Genomic DNA, 21,451 nt, shown 5'->3' with positions numbered 1-21,451 from the left:
CACGGATGTGGAACCCATGAATATGGAGGGCCAACTGCACTATACCATTTTGTATAAGACACCTGAGCATCTGGATTTTTGGTATCCACAGGGGTCCTGGGACCAATCCCCTGCCTTGCAGATACTAAGGGATGACTGTATACTCTTCTGCATGTGTAATTTTTGAATGTGTTAATGAGTTGACTGACAGGGTTAAAACTTTAGGAGCCAAAAAGAAAGGTGTATCAAGTTTACAAGTTACTAAAAGGATTGGCTTTTTTAAGTCCAAGAAACAAATCTTTACCTTACTCTAAAAAGGGCATAATGGAGTTTTAGAATTTGATTTTCCAGGGTTCAGTAACCAACACCACTGAGCAAGAGCTACAGAGAGACAACAGGAATGGAGAATTCAGCTCTCCAGCCTGAGGTGGAAAACCCAATGAGACACACAGTATTTGGACCAGGCTGTATGAAGTTGTGACTGGTTGTCCTAAATCTCTTCATGTGTCATACAAGGACTTAGGTAATGAGAGGTTTCAAGCTGAATGTTCAAGCTGAATTCCTCAGACAAGACATACCACACATCACGCAGAAAATATTGCACATCACTCCTTTATTATACTGATCTGGAAAAAAGATTTAGTATACTCATGCTCAAGTGAGTTCTGGGCCCCAGTGGTGGGCCAAGCAACTGGAACATGATTCAGAAATCAGGCACAGTGGAGGACACACTTGGACATGAGCAAGAGGCATACCACTGCCAGAAAACAGTAAGGCAGGGGAGGGGTCCTAAAACACACAGGATGAACTCCTACACCTTAGAAGTCAAGGAGCTTACCCCACGATGGCATAAGGAATGACTTATTTTCTGATGACCACATGTGGGAATATTTCAACCGCTACTAGAAACCCCACAAGGGGTTTTTTAATTTATATATATATATATATATATAAAATTTTTTTTGTAAAAGTAAATGTAACACAAACATTTAGGATTGATCCCAATCGTCGAGTCAGGGAGGAAATGTTTGAATCACCACGCAGGTTATATTTCATCTTCCACTGGAATGACTAGAGCCCTCAGTCACCTGAATAGAACAGTGCCAGCTGGCTCCCGGGAACACAAACAGGCTCTCCTGCTTCTCCTTGGTGGTCATACCTTAGCATGGTTCCTCCCTATCCCCTACTCAAGCAGGTCCTTAGTAATAAACATAGCACTAGTAAAACCCCCAGTTACTACCTCTCAGCGCTCGTGGATAGTCTTCCCTCGGCTTGGACTGAGGACATGCCCCAGCGGTGCCATTCTGACTAGACTGTATAAAGGGAGTGGGTGCAAGAGACAAAATGGCTAAAACGAAATTGGGAGCCACCAGTCCCCATCTGCAACTACAACTTGAGATGCCTACAGATGTGGTCAGTGTGACATGTGCAGGGGAGAGGTGCAGAGGAATGGGATGGGCTGGTGGCGGGGTGAGGGATGGAGGGTCCTTGGGAAAGTAATCTGCTGCTCGCCCTCACTTCTTGGCTTTGCCCTGGGCAGCCACAGCCTCCATGGCTTTACGCACGGTCTCTTCATCCCCCAGGAACTGCATGGGCTTGATAGGCTTCAAGTTCTTGTCTAGTTCATAGACAATGGGAATGCCAGTTGGCAGGTTCAACTCCATGATAGCCTCTTCAGAGAGACCTGAAAATACACCCACCATGATCAGTCAAGCAAGATAAGAGTCCACAGACCCCCTCCCAGGCTTACTATTCACCCTCCAGGTGACAAAAGGCTTTGGTAGGAATTACAACAGAGACACCCTTTCTGATATTTGTGATAACAGTAATGATCTGTGTTTTAGAAGATCCATGACCCAGGGAATGCCCCCAATACTTATTTCTCAGCCACTGAAAAGCAAGAAAAAAGGATGAAAGGTGTGTAGCACAGATGTCTCTCCCAAAATGGGATGTGGAAGCCCCCAGTGAGGCAGGACTATACATGTCTCAGATATCCTCTGTAGTCCATCCAGCCTGCCAAAAGTCAGCACATCTGGGCTGCTAGGCCATCAGGTGAAATAATTTAAGATGCAAATTGAGTATAAAGTTGTACAGGGTTGTGACTAAGGAGGATTTTATCACCAGTTTCAACTGGCAATCCTAGTCTGGAGGTGGGCATCTCAAATTTTCATGTGCATCTGAATCACCTGAGTGATAGATGCAGCTTAAGTGGGATGTGAAGTTCTGCATGTGTAGCAAGCAACCATTAGGGTCTGGCCACCTGTGCTTCTGCAAATGATGCTTTGAGAAACAAGGACAGAGGGTGTATTTCCACCAGGAGTCAATCTGGACTGTCTCTAAGGCTATCAATATGTCCAGCCCTTTCCTGAAGGTCTCCTTCATACTAAATAAGTCCCAGATTGGTGGCAGTTCTGCTTTATCCTTCTTTGAGGGCCCCTCTGAAAAAATGTACATACCCTCCAGATGCTTGACAATGCCCCGAAGGCTGTTGCCATGGGCTGCAATCAGTACCCGTTTCCCCTCCTTGATCTGGGGAACAATTTCTTCATTCCAAAAGGGCAGAGCCCTGGCAATAGTGTCCTTCAGACTCTCACAGGAGGGTAGCTGATCTTCAGTGAGGTCTGCATATCTGCGATCCTAAACAACAAAAAATCCAAGCTCGCCAGTTATTAGCGGTTGCATCTGTTCTGCCTATTCCTCATCCCCTAAGGGATCAAAGTGATGGATGAAGGTCTCTCAGCAGGGCACTGAGAGCTTGAGAAAAGGGATAATTATTATCCTGCCCCTTCCTCCCCAATTACCCTCTACTGGGAAAACTGACAGTTCAAAAGAAACATAACTTAGAAAAGGAAAAAATAAAAAGGTAGACTACAAGGTTCTTCCCAATTCACTTTTATCTTGCAATTGGCTCGGGACAGCCCAATCGGCTATAGGTGGGTTTTATAAAATAGGGCAATAGACGTAAAAAAAGATAAAAATTCTTTTCTGATAAACCACATAAATATTAATTGTTTTTGACAAGTGAAAGTCATTCCTTGGAGAAGGGGGATTACAATTAACTATTTTATTGTAAATTAGAAACTCAGTGGGCAGACACTAGTAAAAGCTAACAGAGTGTCTAGTGTCTAGACAGACACTAACAAAGCTAAAAGTGAAGCCCAGATTCTGATCCCTCGGTCCTGTGGAGAGAGCAAAATCTCCGTGTGTCCATACCTTACTGATGTTGCTGTAGAAGGGATGGTCAGGCTCCATTGGAGGTGGCGGGACATCATAGGAGCGCCTCCAGATCTTTACCTGGGCCTCACCGTGCTTGGCAGCAGTTTCTGCTTTATTGAGGCCAGTCAGACCCCCGTAGTGGCGCTCATTAAGGCGCCAAGTCCTCACCACTGGCAGCCACATTTGGTCAATGGCATCCAGCACTGTCCAGAGCGTCCGAATTGCTCTCTTCTGCACTGAGGTGAAGCAGATATCAAACTCATAGGCAGCATCTGGAAATTACAAGTTCAAAGTGATGAGCTAATCAGGTCCACTCTGGAGCCAGAATTTTCTTACATACGAATCTCACATAGAGGCAGCCCAAATGAAAATTATTTGGCTAAATATTTTATTTTGTTTGCCCTAGCAGGAAAGAGTATTCTGCCTTCAGGGAAGATAAAATTTGTTGCTTTATGTTGCAGTTGACAACATACCTCCCAGCAGTTCCCCAATAATTCATCTAACCCAAGGCCCAAACATACTGTCAACCAGCTAAACTGCAACCCGGGCTGCTTATCCTAATCCCCAGAATGCTGTGCTTAAGCACATTTTAAGAACTTGTTTGCTTTAATTCTTTCCAGATGAGGATATGAAAAATGTGGTATCTCTTAATCTAATAGCTAATATTTATAGAGAGCTTACCATCTATCAGGCACTGAACCAAGTACTTTGTGTTCTATTTAGTCTTCATACCAATCTTATATGAGGTTATATCCTAAGAACCCGTCTTACCAGATGAGGAAAATAAAAACTGGAGGAGTTAAGCATATTACCTGAGGTCACAGCTATTACATGGGTGAGATTAAAACCCTGGCTATGTGACTATAATCCAACTCCTAACCACCACCTCTAGCTACCTCCATATTTTCCTAACCTCTAAGGATCCTGATGTTTGTATTTTAGTAACTGTCACTTCTGATTGATAATTACCAATATATTTCACTCCTCTCTAACCTCTGGTCTAGGGGAATGGGATTTTGAACTCTCAACAATCAGGTCACAGCAACAGCTCTTAGAGGATGCTGATAAAACCAGTCTGTTACATGAAATTATATTTTCCCTGAAGTATGGAAATCCCATCACAATCTCTTCACCCACAGTTCCTCTCTACTATAGCCAAAGTGCCAGTCTATTCCTGAGTACCCTGAGAAGATGTATCTACCTACATCAATGGTTAAGCCAAGTTTAAGAAAAGCCACTCACTGGAGAAAATGCTGTGCACTGTCTTATGGATTTATAAATGAAACTCTCCTCCATAAAGAGCAGTTTTGAGAAGAGGTATCAAGAGTTATGTTGGCCCAACCAGTAAGTTACAACTATTTATCCTATGTCCAGTTTTATGAACAATCATTCTCCCTCCCACTTTAATGGGGAGATGGCCCTTTCCTTATGAAGTGGACCAGGAAGACATGCCTGTTTTTTTTCCATGAGGTTACAAGGCCCTTTTTGAAATTCAGCACAAACTTTCCTGTGCATTGCTTCATATTGAGGTTGCCAACAGTAATTAATGAACTCTGAAGTGAATTTTCTTGCCAGCCATTCAATGGAGAATAAGGCCAGTAAGAACTACACTGATGGGGGAAGGGAGGATTAATCACCAGGAAACTCACCACCACCCACAAGGGAAAAGACATAGATCTCAACACTGAGCCTCAGGGCAAGTCCTAGTAGACTGGCTTACCATCTCTTCCCTAACCTTAAAGGGAGGAATGGCTCCCCAATAAAAAGCTGAGTCACTGGGAAGCAACTATCCACATTGCAAGCCTCATCCCATGCTGAAAAGCTATTGGTTGTTTCACTGCAGTTAATTTCCACTTGCAACGGAGTGCCACGCACTGGACACACAAATAGATCCCCAAGGAGAAAAGCAGTTCCCCTTACAACTCTTAACAGAGAACTCGAAAGCCTCTTCCTTTAACTTGGCCATCAAACAAAAGCATAGTATAGAACACTCCCATGGATGGCGATGGCTGGCGTTGTGTAGTGTGGACACCATCCTCCCCCAGGAGTAAGACTGCATGGGGAAGCTCAGTTCTTGCTAGCTTCCTCCTGGATTATTCAAGATTTTATAAACCCTACTATTACTTAAAGCTCTGGTGAAATTTAATTATTTAATTTCAGGTCCTTTATATTATTAGGTTATTCATAATGGTCTTCATTATTCAGAGTTTTCGCTTTTAGTCTTTCATTTTTAATTTTAATCATCTGTGATGCCTCTAAGAGATATTAAAATTTTAAATGAGATTTTAAATAACTAATGCTACTAATAGTTACTTAAAAACTGAAATCAGGTCTGTTATTTTAAGAAAGATTACAAGTTAAGGCATTTGATCAGTCTTAAGAGGATAGCTGCAATTTGCTTTGTCCTGGGCTAGTCATCAGCAAACCACCACAGACTCATACAGTTCTTCCTGCCAGAGAATAGGAGAGAAAATGGCCTCCTTTACCAGCACTTTCCCTATCCTGGCTTCTGAACAGCATGAGGTCACACCAGGCCATCCCAAAGCAGTCACACACATCCCCAGCAGGATTACATTTCCCAGACTTTCCAAAGTTTTGCTTCATTTCAGAAGGATCTACAGTGAAGGCAAGAAGCTAGACAGACAACAAATTGGGGCCAAATACCTGATTCACATCACCAGTCATCAATGACCCTTTTAAATGGCTGCTGCCTTGTCCAGAAGTTAGAAGGGAGCAGGGCAGGATCATGGAAGCACCTCTTTAGTCCAAAAATTCTTTGAATTGCTGGCACCAGGGAATGCTTCCATGTTAGCATTCCAAAATCACAGAGAGCTGTCTGTCACCGGGGGCGAGCCTGGTAGACAAGCTTATCTCACTGCCATTTCCACCTTTGCCCAGTGTCCTTGGCCAACAGCCTACCAGTTCCTCGCACCTATCTGTTACTTAACCCCGGAATTGAGGCCAGGGTGGTGGACTAGGAATAAGATGATGTGACTTTGGACAAGTCATCTTTCCAATCCTCACTTTTCCCAACTATGAAAGAGGCCCAGGGAGGGGTGGGAAGCAGAGGAATAAAATCTGTATGCTTTATGGGATTGTGAAAGGACTAACTCAAATCGTTCATTCATTGATTCATTCATTCATTCATTCACTCACTCAATTACATTTGCGGATGCATTTTGGACACAGGATTTGTGGAATGTTGCTAAACAGCATTCTACACAAGCACGAGGATGTCTTTGCATCTTGAACCCTGTGGTTTCCCACCCCTACCCTGGCAGCGTCACTCCCCCACAGAGGGGACAGCGTGTGGCCAGCCGCTTCACCGGGATCTGCAGCCGCCTTTTTAAAGACTTGGTTATAGCTCCTGGAAGACACTGGCCATCCAATTTAGTATCCTGTCCCCGAGTTACTAAATGCTCAGACTAGAAAAAGGAAGAATTTCGCAAGGCGTTGTCGTAGACAACTCAGCAAGTCGCGGGGCGACCGCCCGGTTCCTCTTCACCGCGCGGCCCCTCATACTCCACTGGGTGACCTTGAGCAAGTCGATCCCCCACCCTGGACTCATTTTCTTAACTGCAAAAAAAAAAAAACTGCTGGAGAGATGAAGCCCAAGTTCTCCGCCCTCTCCAGGAGGGTGCGAGGACAACTAGGGGACCCCGACCCAGCGATGCCCTCCCGGGCCTTCGCAGCCCCCATCCACCGCCCAGGCCCGCTCCGCACCTCGCAGCGCCTGCCCGCCGCGTTTCGCCTCTTCGTGCCCCGCCGGGCTCAGGTCCGCGTCGTACCAGCCGCTGAAGCGGTTCTCCAGGTTCCATGTGCTCTCGCCGTGCCGGATCAGCACCAGCTTATAGGCGGCCATGGCGGCGGCTCGGGGTGCGGTGTAGACTGGGGCTCACCGAGATTCCGGAGTCGCAGTCCTGCCCCCGGCCGCGCCTGCGCGCTCGCGCCCCACCGCCCAGCTCCCGCGCACTAGCTGGTCCAAATCTTTCCACTCGCTCTGGGCCGCCCTCCGCCTCCCGGGTAAGCGCATGCGCCCCGTGCCGGCGCTACGGCCGCCAGGGGGAGGGGGCTCGCTCGAGGTCGCCAGGGCGCATGCGGCCTCCGCCGCCGGCCCCGCGTCCGCTGCGGCGGTCACGGAGCGCACGTAAGCGCAGAAGGGCGGTAGGACTTTTCGCCGGCGCCGGGGCGTGCTTGCGGGGAGTGCTGTCGTATTGCCATTAGTCATAAGCCCTCCGTTGTAATAAAATGGCTTTTATCATTTGAATCGCGCCTAGCTCGGCCAGGCCACTTTCCCATCCGTACGCAGAGTTTGATTCAAACACCTGAGTTTAAATCTTCACTCTTCCATCTTATTCACTTTCTGTCTTTGGACGGGTCGCTTAACCTCACTCAGCCTCATGTGTAAGTGGACATAGTAAATACGTAGCTGGTGCCTATCTACCTGAAAGATGCTCAGTAATGGTTGTTGTTTCTATCTCATTTCCATGTACACTGCTCTATTTTACATGTGAAGAAACGCTCCGACTGCTGGTTCAAAAGCCATGTGCTTTATCTAACACGCGGCCGTTTGTCCCATCTCTTCTAATCTCGCAGCCTCTGGTCAGTGCCTCTTGGACACAACAGTGAAGCAAATTCTAGGACAGTCAAACACTCCAAAAAGAGGAGGGTCACTGCCTGTCCCTCTTCTACAGACCTAATCAGCAGTATAAGTATCTGCTTATCTGGCCCGCTCTCTGCTGCCCACCGTACCCTGGTTTATTTCAATCTAGCCACTTTGTTGAGCACTAAGTATGTCAGGCAGTGGGCTAGGGTCAAAGGTGAGTTGAATGTTTTCTGCTCTTCGCAGCAGATGGAGTGCAAATAAGACCCACATGTAAACAGCTGACAATGAAATTGTCCCATGTGCTGTATTTCGACAGATTGTAAAAAAGTTTTTAATATGCACTCACAAAGCACCTACTGTGTGCCAGGCAGTGTTAAATGCTTTACGAAGATTAACTCATTTAATTCTCATATCCTCGTAATGATCTTATGAGACCAGTACTATCACTTCCCTATTACTGATGAGTAAACTGAGGGATGGAGTTATTTTCCCAAGGTTACAGGAACCAGGATTCAAACCTAGGATGTCTGGCTCCCAAGTCCATGCATCTTTTACCTACTAATCTCTCTGGCCTCCACATTTTTGTTGTATTTTAGGCATTTTTGACTTTAAAGAGTGAGAAGGATTTGACAGGCAGAGAAAAGGCACTTTGGGAATGACATGAACCAAAACACACGAGCCTGGTTTGTAGATATACCATCTACCATTCGTGAAAGTTTACTGTTAGTGTGTCAAGTGTTTTAATGTGTTATCTCAGCCTTCCAGCAATTCATATAATGTAGATGCTATTATAGCTCCATTCCACAGATGAGGTAACTCAGACCCAGGGAAATAATTTGTGCAAAATCACAGCTCAGGGTGGAAGTGGAGGCAATCTATGGTCTAGTGTGCACTGTAACCACAGTGCTCCACTGCCTCCCTCCTTTGCAGCTGGGAAAAGCTGGAATTCAGTGACCAGAGAATTGACTGGGATGAGGTCCAGCAGTAAAAGTTGCACTTGGGGCTCACAGACTCCCAGGTCTGCAAAGTAGGAACTGTCCTCAAAGGCCTCCTCATTTCAGCTCCTGGCACAGCCCACATAGGGGTCCTTGGAAGACTCCCTCTTTGGAAGTTTTCCTTCTGGTCATTCCTTCTGCTTGGTTATCCTAACACTGATGCCCAGGCCCTCCCAGGGAGAGCTTTTCCAGTCTTAACCTTGACTTTTCAGACTTTTTTTCTGTCCCTCTGCCTGAGCCCTCATCCATGCTCCCAGTCATGGCTCCTCCCCTGCTCTCTGCTTCTGGCCAAGGTTTCTGTGCTCTTAGCCAATCTGCGTCTCACAATCCTGTAATGCGCAGGAAGTGCAGGTAGTAAGAAACCTAAGTGAAAATGTCTCTATTTCTAGTTACCTATAGGGCTTAAGATGGGTCACTTGACTTCTCAGCCTCAGTTTCCCCATCTGTAAACTGAAACAATAATCATATTCATACCTACCTAAAGCACTATTGTGAGGAATACACGAGAAGATGCATGGGAAGCATTTAGTGCTGTGCCTAGCGAACATAAATAATAATCATATGTTATTCACATATTCATAGTAAATATTATTAGCAATGTGATCAAGAAGGCAAAAAAGATTTATATGAGGCACCAATTCAGAGGTTGTGAATCTGGAGATCTGTGGACATATTTTCCTTCTAGGAGGATGCTTGGTAGGGGGTGGCATGCCCACTGGGATTGGAACTAAGCAGATAACTAGGATACTTTGGGCAGGAGGCCAAGGTCATCTGTGCCACCAGCCTTGGGAAAAAGCCCAGGAATCCTACTTTATTACCTTTACCAACCCCATCTGCCTCCAGAAGGAATCTCTCATCTCCTTGGAATTCTGAGGAACTCTGATTAACTCACTCACAGAATATCTACCCTGGGTCATCAGAGATTTTTTTATGTATGCATCAGATCCATTCAACTAGAAGCTCCTTGAGGATGGGCACCATGTCTCTATTTTATACACTCACACACAAGCACTAAGCATGATGCCTTTGCCCTTGGTCAACTCCCTGAGTGACCCTAAGTGTCAGAGCTGGGAGAGATGCTGATAATCCTCCACTGCAAGTCCCCACCTCCTGACACGTCCAGTTCACATGTAACGGATGAGGAAAGCGAGGTGAAACTTTCAAAAGAGCAGATGAGTAGGGGACCAGGTTCATCAGTGAGAAGTCAGAGGTAATCCACAGGGAAGGGCCCCAAAGTTGGGCTTGCTGTGTCAAGGAAAGGCAGGAGCCTGGAGAGATCTGGAAAAGGAGGGGGATGGGGAGGACTACGCGAGAATCCTGAAGGCTTTGCATCTGGAAGCCAGAATCCCAAGTGGAGATGGGGGAGGATTCATCAGCATCTATCAGAGCATCACAAATCTGGGAAGAAGCTTAGAGCCTATCAAACCAAGTTTTCTCAAATGACAGTGAAGGATAAGGATAAAGCAGTGTGTGTTGCCTTCTACTACTTTTTTTTTTTTAAATCTTAATTGTTATCTCTGCTGAACACAAGACACACAGACATTTGTCAAGGCTGATTCCTGGGCCCTTCTAAAGAAGTTGAGGGAGATAGGAGCTCATTCACACATCCTGAGAATGAAGCAGTGTGAGGTTCTGATCACAACGGAGGGCCTGCTTCAGAAGCATCCTGAGGGACCCACTGCACAGCTCCCAACCAAGTCACTGCCCTCCCTCCCAGGGAGCAGCTGTGGCCAAGTAAGTCCCACTTCCTGCATGGAGTGTGGGGTGGGGGTCTGTGCTCCAGAGCCCTCCTGACCGTCATTTCCTGGGCCAGGGACACTCATCAGTAATGAACCCCCATCTCTGGCCCCCAGCCAGCCTCTAACCCCTGATCCTGTGGGACAGACAGCCTCCATTCTAGCGCAGTATCCTTCAGGCCTCCCAGGACTCTTAACAATTTCAATCCACCAGCTTTTTGGTTAAGCTGTTACAAAAACCCAGATAAGGATAATCAGTGATCACAGCCCCACTACCCTCACTGTCCCTTAAAACAATAAAGGCCTCTCTCAGCCTTCCCTTCCCATTTATTTTTTCCGCAGAAGGACAACTCCCTTATCAAGTGCCAAACATTCGGTGAAGAACCCGATTTAGAATCACAATGGGGCGAATCACGTTTTCTGCTGGGTGGAAGGCGGGGCAGGGCGGCTGCCAGTCAACCCACAGGACTCCCAGTCAGGACACCTCATCCTTACTTGAACATCTTGCAGACTCATTGCCTGATGTTCAGATCTCCCCAGCTCAGCTGGTGTCTAAGGAGAGGATTTCTGCCTCAGAGAGTGAGACCAGATGATCATAGCTAATGCCTCAAGACTTTGAGAGTCTAAGAAAGGAAGCAGTGCCTCAAGGAGGGAGAAATGCATGCTCCAACCTACAGTCTGAGGGTAAATGGAGCTGGAGCTGGAGCTGGAGCTGTTGCTGCTGGAAAAGGAAGAGGAGAGACAATTCTGCTGTGCGTGTGAGGCTTCCTACAGCTTCTCAGACAAAACCCTTCCTTCTCTGACCTCAAAACCCAGCTTCAGACTTGAGTGTCCAGCCCAGCCATAGTACAAACCCTTCTCCCTGGATTATAGAACTCTTCCAGTCCCTAAAAAGAAACCACTAGGGGTGCGCCAGACCCCCTGCCTCTAGGCCCTGTGCGTGTTAACTGTGATGATAAAAATACTCAAAGCAGGGCAGTAAGCACACCTTCTGCTTTCCTTCACACCAAACTGTTTTCCTCATCTATATTTCTTTGGATTAAATTCTAAGTACAAAACAGGCATACATTTTGTCATTTGGGAATCATTTCTGCTTAGTTTAGACTGAGGATTAGTAGCAAATGACTGAGAGATTAGTAGTACGTTGGTCCAGGATCTCTGAGAAGCAGTTGCCAAGACAGGATTTGAAGGGCGTGTGTTAGGGGAAATGCCTGGGACAGGAAATGGGGGGCGGGGTGGGTGATCAAGGTTGACAGAGTAGGTGCAACTCAAGTGAAGGAAGGAGGGGAGGAAGGCTGGGTGGGTGGAAGCGTCTTAGACACAGTGCGTTTCTGAGGGACATTCGGCAGGACTGTCAAGAATCCTCAAGCCGATATCACCCCTCAGAGGAATCCCTGGTCTCCCAGGACCCAGCCTGCCTTTACATACAGTCATGGGTGAACAGCCCGTGGTTGGCGTAGCCTCTGTCTGAATGTTGTGAGGGATTTCAGAGTGACACTGCAGGTCCCTCAGTCTAGCAGCTGTAGTGAGATCTGAGAGCTTTATTCTCATGATCGCCACAAGGACATTCTATAAATGTCAGAAATGCTTTTTTTGATTTAAAAATTTTTTAAAATTTGTCGGAAATGTTTTTATGTCAGCACTTAGTGACCACTGACTGACTAAGGAAATGGCAATGGCAAGGTGACCAGGTTTCCAATATACCTGTTAAGGATTTTGCCAGGGGAGCTGGTGGCTGTTATATTTCTGTTGGCAGTGGAGGAACATACCTGACTCACCAAGGTGACAACAGGAGCCAGCCTAAGGCTCAGGGTTGTCCAGCCTAAGAAACGTGGATAAGGAAGAACCATCAGACACCCACACAAGTTCCCCACATGATTAAACATCAGTTACCATATATGACCCAGCAATTCCACACCTAGGTAGGTGTATACACAAGAGTGATGAAAACATGTCCACACAAAAACTCATACCCAAATATTTATAACAGCACTATTCACAATAGTCAAAAGAGGGAAACAACCCAAATGTCTATCAACTGTTGAATGGATAAACAAAACATGCTAAGTCCATACAGTGGGATATTACTCAGCCATGAAAAGGAATGAAGTACAGGTACATGCTACATAAATGAGCCTTGAAAACGTTATGCTACACGAAAGAAGCCAGACACAAAAGGTGATTTGTTGTAGGATTCCATTTACATGAAATATCCAGAATAATAGGTAAATCTATATAGACTTAAAGTAGATTAGTGGTTGCCTAGTGTGGGGGGTTTGGGGGTGACAAATAAGGGGTGTGGGGTTTCCCTGTAAGGTGATGAAATGCTCCAAAATTGGCTGTGGTGATGGTTGCACATATCTGTGAAGGTACTAAAACTCATTAAACTGCATACTTTAAATGGGTGAAATGGATGGTATATGAATTATATCTCAATGAAGCTGTTTTTGAAAAGCTTTTTTTAAAAATTTTTTTAATTTTTTGGTGGGGGAATCTAATTAGGTTTCTTTATTTATTTAATGGAGATACTGGGGGGATTGAACCCAGGACCTCATGCATGCTAAGCATGTACTCCACCACTTGAGCTATACCCTCCCTCTAAAAATAATTTTTAAAAACCCATGTGAGCCCAGCCTCCAAGAGCCACTGCTCCATGGCAGGGAGGTGGGTGCGTGTGGAGAGCTCTGGGGAGTCTGAAACGGCCACTGTGCTGCAGAAAAACAGGCTTCTTTAGCCCTGGTCCACAGCCGGCTCCAGGGACGATGCTGCGGGTGTGGTTGGGCAAGCACCCACTTCCTGCTGAGCCAACGAAGAGACACGAAGGCAGGAAGGGGAGGAGACTGGCTGTGAGGTTGGCATCAGGCAGCAGACTGTCTGCTGGTGCCTCACATCTCCTTCCCAGATAAGTGTGGAAAGGGAATGTTGCCCACCATCAAGTTGTTAGACACTGCAGCCCCCACCCTCCTTCACCAGGTGTGCCCTGGGGGGAATTCAGGATGGAGAAAAATAGGAAATATTCTGTGCTCTGGATACTGGCCTCAGATAGCTAAGATGCACATCTAAGGAATACTTTCAATGAGCCCAGAATCTTGCATCTTCCTATACATAGAAAAGCACTAAAATCATTAATTTGAGATGTCTGTTTTTTTGTGATTAGCAGTAACCTTTTGATGTTTGACTACATGTTTTGTTTGTTTGTTTGTTTGTTTGTTTTTGCCCCCAGCAGAAACTCCTATTTATTCTGACTCCTCCCTTACCTTTTCAGAGCATCTCCTCAGAGCTACCTGAGAAGCCATCTCCTGGGCTATGGTCTCAGTAAGGTTCCCCAGTGAAACCTAACTTGGTCCTGGGTCCTGTGTCGATTTGCTACATGACCCTAGGCCAGGACTTTTCCCTGTTATGGAACCAATTTCCCCAATCCCTGTATTGGGACCATGTCAGCCCCTGGACTTGGAGGAGGATGACAGAAACTGAACCTTATTGCCACTGCCTGGACAGGGCAGGTGCCTCATCCCAAACAGCCTCTAAGTCCCTCTGGAGATTTATCCCCTTGAGAAACGTGGTCCGTTGTTAAAGTAAAACACCCCTGGAGGGGGTGAATGGTTTGAGCTAGCTGTCACTTGAGGGGAAAAAAAGTTCTCAGACTCCAAAGACTGTCCTGTTGCCATAGCAATAAGTAACCACCCCCACAAAGGGTTTTAAACCATTTAATCAATGACAACTCATCGCTGTTTAACTGAACAGTGACAATTTGCAGGGTTGAAGGACCAATACCACGCCTCTGTAAACCAGCCAATCAGCAGCAGCCACACTCTGGTTCACCAGCCAATCCCTAAACTCTCCCTCCTCTGAGTGTGCCCATCCCTGACCTTCGCACCTCCCAGCACCACATAAGGGATCACTTTTCTGCTCTACTCAAAGAGGTTGACCCTACCGGCAGTGCTGTGTATTCCTGAAGTCAGAGAGTCAGTTTTTGTTTCAGATATTGCGAGGTGGTGTCTTCCATAGACACCCTCCATTCATATTCTAGAATAGTGCCTTCCTGGGAGTAATTTTTCCTCCCTTCTAGGGCTATTGCTAGTCTTTATGGTATTGTTGGTTATTTAGAAAAAAGCCAACCCTTCTTCCAGACAAGGTCCTAATGAGGACTGGATTTCAGATCCTCAGCTGGGAAACTGAGCAGTCCACAGTCTGCATAACTGCACACAGCAACCCTGCTCATCCCTCGTAACTGGTCAGCCAGTAAGTCTGCCCATTCCGCCTCCTAAATACATTTTCCCCATCTGTCCTCTTCTCTTTGCTCCCCTGGCCACAGCCTTAGTGTCAGACATCATTGTTTCTTTTTTTAACAGGGGTTTCTTTTTATTTATTTATTTATTTTGGGGAGGGTAATTAGGTTTATTTTTAATTTTATTTTTAAGTTTATTTTTAACAGAGGTACTGGGGATTGAACCCAGGACCTTGTGTGTGCTAAGCACACCCTCCATTGAGCTACACCCTCCCCCGAGACCTCATTGTTCTTGCCTGTACTTGTGCAGTAGTCTCTAACTGGCATCCTGCCTCTAGGGCAAACATGTTATGCTCCTCCTAGCCTTTGTGGCTTTGCAGCTGCTGTTCCCTTGGCCTTGCCTATACTTCCACCGTCACCTTCCTGGTCAACTCTAACTCACCCTGCCAGATTCAGCTCCAATGTTAGTGTAATGGGCTGAATGTTTATGTCCTCCCCAAATTCATATATTGAAATCCTCCCCCTCCATGTGATGGTATCAGGAGGTGTGGGACTTTGAGAGGTGATTAAGCCATGAGGGCTCTTGGGATTAGTACCGTTATAAATGAAACCCCACAGAGTTCTCTTGCCCCTTTTGCCAAGTGAGGACACGGCCAAGAAGACAGTCGTCTATGAAGCAGGAAGCTGCCCTCACCTGACACTGAATCCGTCTGCCTTGATCTTGGGCTTCTCAGCCTCCAAAACTGTGGAAAACACATTTCTGCTGTTATAAGCCACCTCATTTATGGTATTTTGTTATAGCAGCCCGAATAGACCAAGAGAGCCCCCTTACCTGAAAGTAGTCCCTGACTCTCCTCCTAAGCCTGACCGTAGCCTGCCAGGCTCCGGGCTCCCGTAGCTCCTGGGCGTACCTGGATGATGGCACTGATCACCACGGACTGGGTTTCTTTGCTGCAGTCTCAATCAGCCTGTGAGCGCTGGACGTGAGAATTAGGCTACTTTCACCTCTTTGTAACCAGGTGGTTGTGAAGAACCAGCCTTGAGAGAAAAGTAAGTTACAGTCCCATGCCAACTCCACCACTTAATGCTGTTGGGAACTTAAGCAAGTTACTAGACTTTTCCCAGATTTGGTCTCTCCACCTGTAAAATGTGGACAATAACGTGAAAGCAAAACCAAAATGGAGTTGGTATTACTAAGAGAGCTCTCGGAACTAGAGCCGAGAAGCCTCTGAGGAAGCATGACTTACGTGTATTTCAGCCCAGATGGAAATCTGACCTTCTGAGCACTTACTGTCTGAACGCAGACATCCAGAGCATCTGCCCAATGTTCCAGAAACTCAAGATACTTATTGGACCCTTACCCTGAAACATTTGTGACAGCCTATCTCTTAAAGACAAATGCCTCCTTTCTTATGTCGGAGCCCGGCCTCATGGCTTTGGTCTTTATAAGCCCCTGACTTTCTTCCCTGGAACTCTCTCTAGGTTTCACCCGAATTTGTGTTTCCAGAATTACAAGTTTTAAGACTCAAATAAACTGTTTTCTTATTTGTGGCCCTCTGTGTGTGTGTGTCGTTGTTGTTGTTTGGTTGACAGTAGTAACACCTGCTGCAGTGTGTGGTTGTGAGGACTCAGGGGGATCGTGTGTGTGAGGTGCTTCCAGATCCTCCTGTTAAAATCCAGACTCCTTAGCCAGGCCCTCAAAGTCCATCGGTTTCTGTTCTCAATCTACTGTGCCAGTTTTGCTTTCAAAAAGTCACCTCCTCATCAAAGATAGCCCTCTGACAGCCCCCGCCCCTTCCGGGGGCATCTCCTTGGACCCCCAAAGCTTTGCCTGAACATCTCTTGTGCCTCTAGCTGAGCTCTGGCTAATGTCATGTATTCATTTGGCAAATAATTTTATTGCATACCTACTATGTGCCAGACACTGTGGTGGGCTCTGAGGCACAAGAGTGGACCAGACATGGTCCCTGTCCTCAGGAGGTTCACAGTCAGTGGGGAGGCAGAGAAGCAAAATGCAATTCTATGAATTGAGAGTCAGTGAGCATTGAAGTTACTAGGGGCCCTGGAGAGCATTAGTTACAACATCTCTGATTTACAAATAAGAAGTCTGAAGGGTTTTGTGCTCATCTTAGCACCATTAACCTACAGTTTTCTTAAGGGCAGAGCGAGAGTCTTTAAGCATCTTTACTTACTTTCATATGCTTACTTAGTACAGTGCCTTGCACACGATAGGTGCTCAAGAAATAACTTTTGGGCATGTAACAGAGTTAAATTCATCAGAACCAGTCCTCCAAACATCCAGCTGAGACCCAGAGACCACTCATTGCCTACCTAATATCCAGTCTTCCCTTCTATCTTAGCAACAGAACTCCCATCTGGAGGGAGGGAGTGGGGCTGCAGTGTTTCCAACTAAAAGACTACATTCTTCAGTGGCTAAATTTGCCCAGATTACTACGTCCTGATCAATCAGATGTAAGTGGAACAAGCATAAAGGGAGCTGACTTGGCTGGGATGTGTGCCTTTTGGCTCTTCCTCCCTTCCATCTTACTGAGTCTGGGTCTTGGCCTGGATTGTGATGTGGTAGTTGAAATTCCTGCAGCCCATCTTTGGAGCATGAGGTGACTCTGAAGATAGAAGTCACACACTGTGGAGGTTGGAGCAGAACAGGAGGGAGCCCAGGACCCTAAAGACTCTGTGGAGCCACCATACCAGCCTGGACTACCCATCTACCTCCTTATTTCCTAAATGTGAAAGAATTAACCCTGTGTGTTTAAGCCACAGTAGCAAGGTCTCTGTTATAGAACTAAAGATGATTCCTTACTGATAAAGAGGTCTTGACAAGAATGAGGGGTTCATAATAGTGAGTGGGGAAAGATTTAATTTTATAGTAAGATTGAATTTGGGGGACTCGGGGTGTCAGGTGAGAGTGGCGGTCATGCTGTGTCTCCTTATCTGGACCTCCCTCATGCCAGCCGTGGACACCAACTGTCAGGTGGGAAAAAAAAGGCGGACTCTACTTTGGAGACAGTTCCCCTTTGAGCAAGAGCACATCTACTAGTCCTCTCTGCACCTGCAGAGAAACACACTCCCTTTTTTGTATACAAGGCCATTCGCTTATCCCCCCAAACTTACTATAGGAAGCAAGCTCTTCTTCCTAAAAGCTCTTCTTGGACAAATGGAATGTCACTGCCCCAGAAGCCAAGGACACCCAGCCTTCTGCAGCAGTGACATGCCAGACACAGTGCTAAGCATTTAGCACGCATAATCTCATTTCAGCCTCTAAACAGCAGCCCCATTTTCAGATGCAGAAACTGTAGCTTAGGAAGTTCAGCCACCTGCCCCCAGTCACGCCTAGGATGTGGCTCCAAACACAGGCTTGCCTAATCCCAAAGCCTGGGTGTGAACACAGCTCCAGCAGTTAGGAAAATGCTCCAGAGCAGCCACAACTCCACTGCCTGGGTCATGATGGGCTGCCCAGGGTGACAAAGCCCTTCTCCCTCCCCCAGAGCCTGAGCCCTAAGTCAAATGCCCAAACCATCACTTCCTCTTTATTTGGGGCAAGAGGCTAAGCCTCAACTTCTCTTTCCTCCTGCCCGATGTTATAAGAGATTACAGCCCCACTGACCAGAAAAAGGCCTTTCTGATTGCCCTGGGCTCAGCCCTTTGGATGCAGAAGCCCCATTCCCTCCACATGAGCCTCGCAGAGGGTTTTAAGAGCACTGCTACGGCAGGGGCTCCTGGGCTGAGTTGGATCTCCTGGCTTTTGGCCATTGCTTGACTGTGTGAGCTTAGAGGTGTCACTGAACTCCTTGGAACTCTCTGTGAAATGAGAACATGTGCTCTGTCCTCTTCACCTGGATAATTGGTGAGAAAGTGTTTTGGAACTCAAGGCGAGTTTTTGGAATAACAACGAGCTCACATTTACTGCCTTCTTACTACGGGCCAAGCAGTGTTAAGCACTTTTACATGTGTTATCTTATTTAGTTCTCATAAACCCAGTGGGTAGACATTCTTATCTCCATTTTATAGATGAGGAAAACTGAGGCTCAGTGAGTCAACTGCTCAAGGCTAAACAGCAAGTGGTAAAAAGTGAATTCTAACACTGAGGCTGTGACTACAGGACCCATTCTGTACGTGAATGGTCCTTATTAGCCATATATAAGTGGCTAATCATGGCGATGGCTAATGCCTCTGGGTGGAAGCTGTTCCTGGAATTCAGGGGCAAGGAGGTTAGTCCTACGCCAAAAAGGTGAAGCCTGAGGTGCAGGGTGGGAGAGAGTGTACTCGGGCCATCTGGATGTCTCTTCTTCCCTCTCCTGGCACCACATGCCTCTGGTGGAGGCTCCTCAGGATGGAGGGCCATCAGGTAGCCTGTGATCCTTCCAAGGTCATTCCAGACTGGTGGTTCATCCAGGGGCTGTATCCAGCTATGACGTAGACTCAATTTGGAGGCCTGTGGTGTCTGCTGTCTAGGAAAAGGATAAGATGGCTGCCACTACCCTGGGCCTTTTCCTTTCTACAGCTGATTTGCAAAATCCGAGCCTGCTCAGCTCTTGTGTCTGTTTCTTGCTGTTAGGGTTTTAGTTTAAACTAATTGTTTGCAGAGCCCCCTCTGGTGGCAAAAGTTTGCCATGGCACCCTTCATAAGGTACCACTAACATTTTTGGAGTTGTATGTATTTTGACACACACACACCTTTTGTACTGAATCCTCAGAGTAGCCCAGTGGGTTAAGTATAACTATCACCACTTTACAGACTATGAAATAGAGACTCAGGGAGGTTAAATCCTTGCTCAGTGTCATGCGGAAAGTAAGTCCACTCGAACCCAAAGCTTTCTCTGTGTTCTCTCAGTAACTGTCCTCATAACTAGACCTCTGATCATGAGCACCAGCTGCTTACAACAGTTTCCATACTCAGCTACCTCTTTCTCCTCAGGTCACCAGTTCCCTTTTCTCAGTCTTACTACCCAAGACTCAGCCTGCATCCCTGGAGTGGGGCCCGACCCGAGGGTGGTGACTCCTGAGACTGGAGGTGCGGGGCCCAGAGCCAGTGCTGAGCTGTCTTCTCTGCAGTGATGCTTTCTCACATTAACAGCCTTTATGGTCTCTCTGCTCAGTGTGCAAGGATGACTTTTTATTTTTAGTAAACCAATGAAGTGTAATATATACACAGAAAAGTGCATAAATTATAAATGCCCCACTCAATGAGTCATCACACAGTGAATACATCCACGTAAACTCCCTTCTGATAAAAAGTTAGAATATCACCACTCCCCTTGTGCCCACTCTTAGCTGTTACTACCATGAAAGCTGCTATCCTGACTCCTAATACTGTAGATTAGTTGTGCCTGGTTTTGAACTTCATCTATGTGTGGAATCATGCAATATGGACTTTTTTGTGTGTCTGGAGTCTTTCACTCAACTTAGATCACACGTGCTGTTGCAAGTGTCAGTAGTTCGCTTGTTCTCATTGCTGTACACAACTGAACACTATATACTATTCCATTATATCAATATACTGCAACTGACTTATCAGTTCCACCATTGATGGACATTTGGGTCACTTCCAGCTTTTGGCTATTATGAACATTATCATATATGGCTTTTATACATATAAGTATACATCTCTGTATACTTATATACATGTATATATTATACATATATATCAGTATAAAACCAGAGTGAATAGCTGGACTATGAAATATAATCAATATATTCAGTTTTAGTAGATCCTATCTCACAATTTTCCCAAGTGGTTGTACCAGTTGTTACTCCCACCAGTAGCATATGTGGCCAGTTGCTCCACATCCTCAACTTCTGGTTCATTTAGCAGATTGACTCATTGAAGCGTCTTACTCAGTGGGAGCTAAAAAAAAAAAAGTTTGTAAAATGACTATTTAAAGCCTAATTAGCCAAAAACCCCAGGATCAAGTCTTAGTCTGACAAAATTAGATTTACTGAAGTTTGGGAAAGAATTCTGGAGGAATTTTGGAATGCTGCTCTCCAAAAAAGGGAAGTGAGCATCTTTTGTAAAGTTTGGGCTCTGGCTAAAGAATTTCGGAGAGGGTCTCAGGGGAGTGGGAATCAGTTCTGGTTCTGAAGTGGAGTTAGGGGAAGAGGAGATTAACTAGAGGGGATGAAGCGCTGTCAGAAGGCAAGCGCAGGTTAACAAATGGGTATCCTCAGATATACATGAAAATAGCTAAGCAGGTTTAGAGCATCACTGGCTGCTTTTTTCTTTTCTTTTCTTTTCAGCCTAAACTGATTTTCACTCTTTAAGGTCCGGCCAGGTATTAACTCTTTCAAATGAATTTGTTTCTACGCTTAACTTTTGAAATTAGACTTTCAAAAATAATACAAATATACGTTTGTTTATTTTTTATTTATTTTTATTTTTTAGATAAAGGTACTGGACGTTGAACCTGGGACCCTGCGCATGCTAAGCATGCATCCTACCACTGAGCTATACCTACCCACCCCACAAATATACGTTTGTTTATTTTTTAACCTGCAAAGGAATTCCTGCTTTAGAAGGCTCACTCCTATGGGCAAGAACCGTAGCCCTGGAGCAGGAGTCGCAGCGACTCCCTAGCACTAGAACTCCCTCGCGAAAAACAGATCTCCTTTGAGCCCTTTCCGGAGCCCAGCCTGGAGAAACTGTGAAACCGGATGTTGACACCTTTACCATGGT

General features: G+C 46.0%; 1 protein-coding gene and 1 long non-coding RNA gene across 2 annotated transcripts; both read right to left on the bottom strand.

Moving 5' to 3' along the window:
* Window positions 1-575: 575 nt before the first annotated feature.
* PGAM1 (phosphoglycerate mutase 1) lies at window positions 576-7,198 on the bottom strand. The gene is made up of 4 exons (XM_006210564.4): window positions 6,919-7,198; window positions 3,193-3,467; window positions 2,436-2,616; window positions 576-1,663 (listed from the first exon to the last, which is right to left on the bottom strand). Exons 1-4 carry the CDS (start codon window positions 7,055-7,057, stop codon window positions 1,494-1,496), a joined length of 765 nt encoding a protein of 254 aa, XP_006210626.1. The 5' UTR covers window positions 7,058-7,198; the 3' UTR covers window positions 576-1,493.
* A 13,257-nt stretch (window positions 7,199-20,455) lies between these two features.
* On the bottom strand, window positions 20,456-21,412 carry LOC140699826 (uncharacterized). Its single transcript, XR_012078072.1, has 2 exons — window positions 21,269-21,412; window positions 20,456-20,626 (listed from the first exon to the last, which is right to left on the bottom strand). It is a non-coding gene; the product is annotated as an uncharacterized lncRNA (long non-coding RNA).
* Window positions 21,413-21,451: the final 39 nt, after the last annotated feature.

Source organism: Vicugna pacos, chromosome 11 (genome assembly GCF_048564905.1).
Source record: "Vicugna pacos chromosome 11, VicPac4, whole genome shotgun sequence".
NCBI lineage: Eukaryota > Metazoa > Chordata > Mammalia > Artiodactyla > Camelidae > Vicugna > Vicugna pacos.
The sequence above is the reverse complement of the archived record's forward strand: the minus strand, read 5'-3'. Positions and strand labels throughout refer to the sequence as shown.

Bases quoted from the DNA above. Each gene is read 5' to 3' on its own strand.
- PGAM1 (XM_006210564.4), bottom strand. From the start codon at position 7,057: ATGGCCGCCTATAAGCTGGTGCTGATCCGGCACGGCGAGAGCACATGG. The intron at 2,617-3,192 runs GTATGGACACAC...TTTGTTGTTTAG, and splicing joins TCTACAGCAACATCAGTAAG to GATCGCAGATATGCAGACCT. The intron at 1,664-2,435 runs GTATGTACATTT...GTGTATTTTCAG, and splicing joins CATTGTCAAGCATCTGGAGG to GTCTCTCTGAAGAGGCTATC.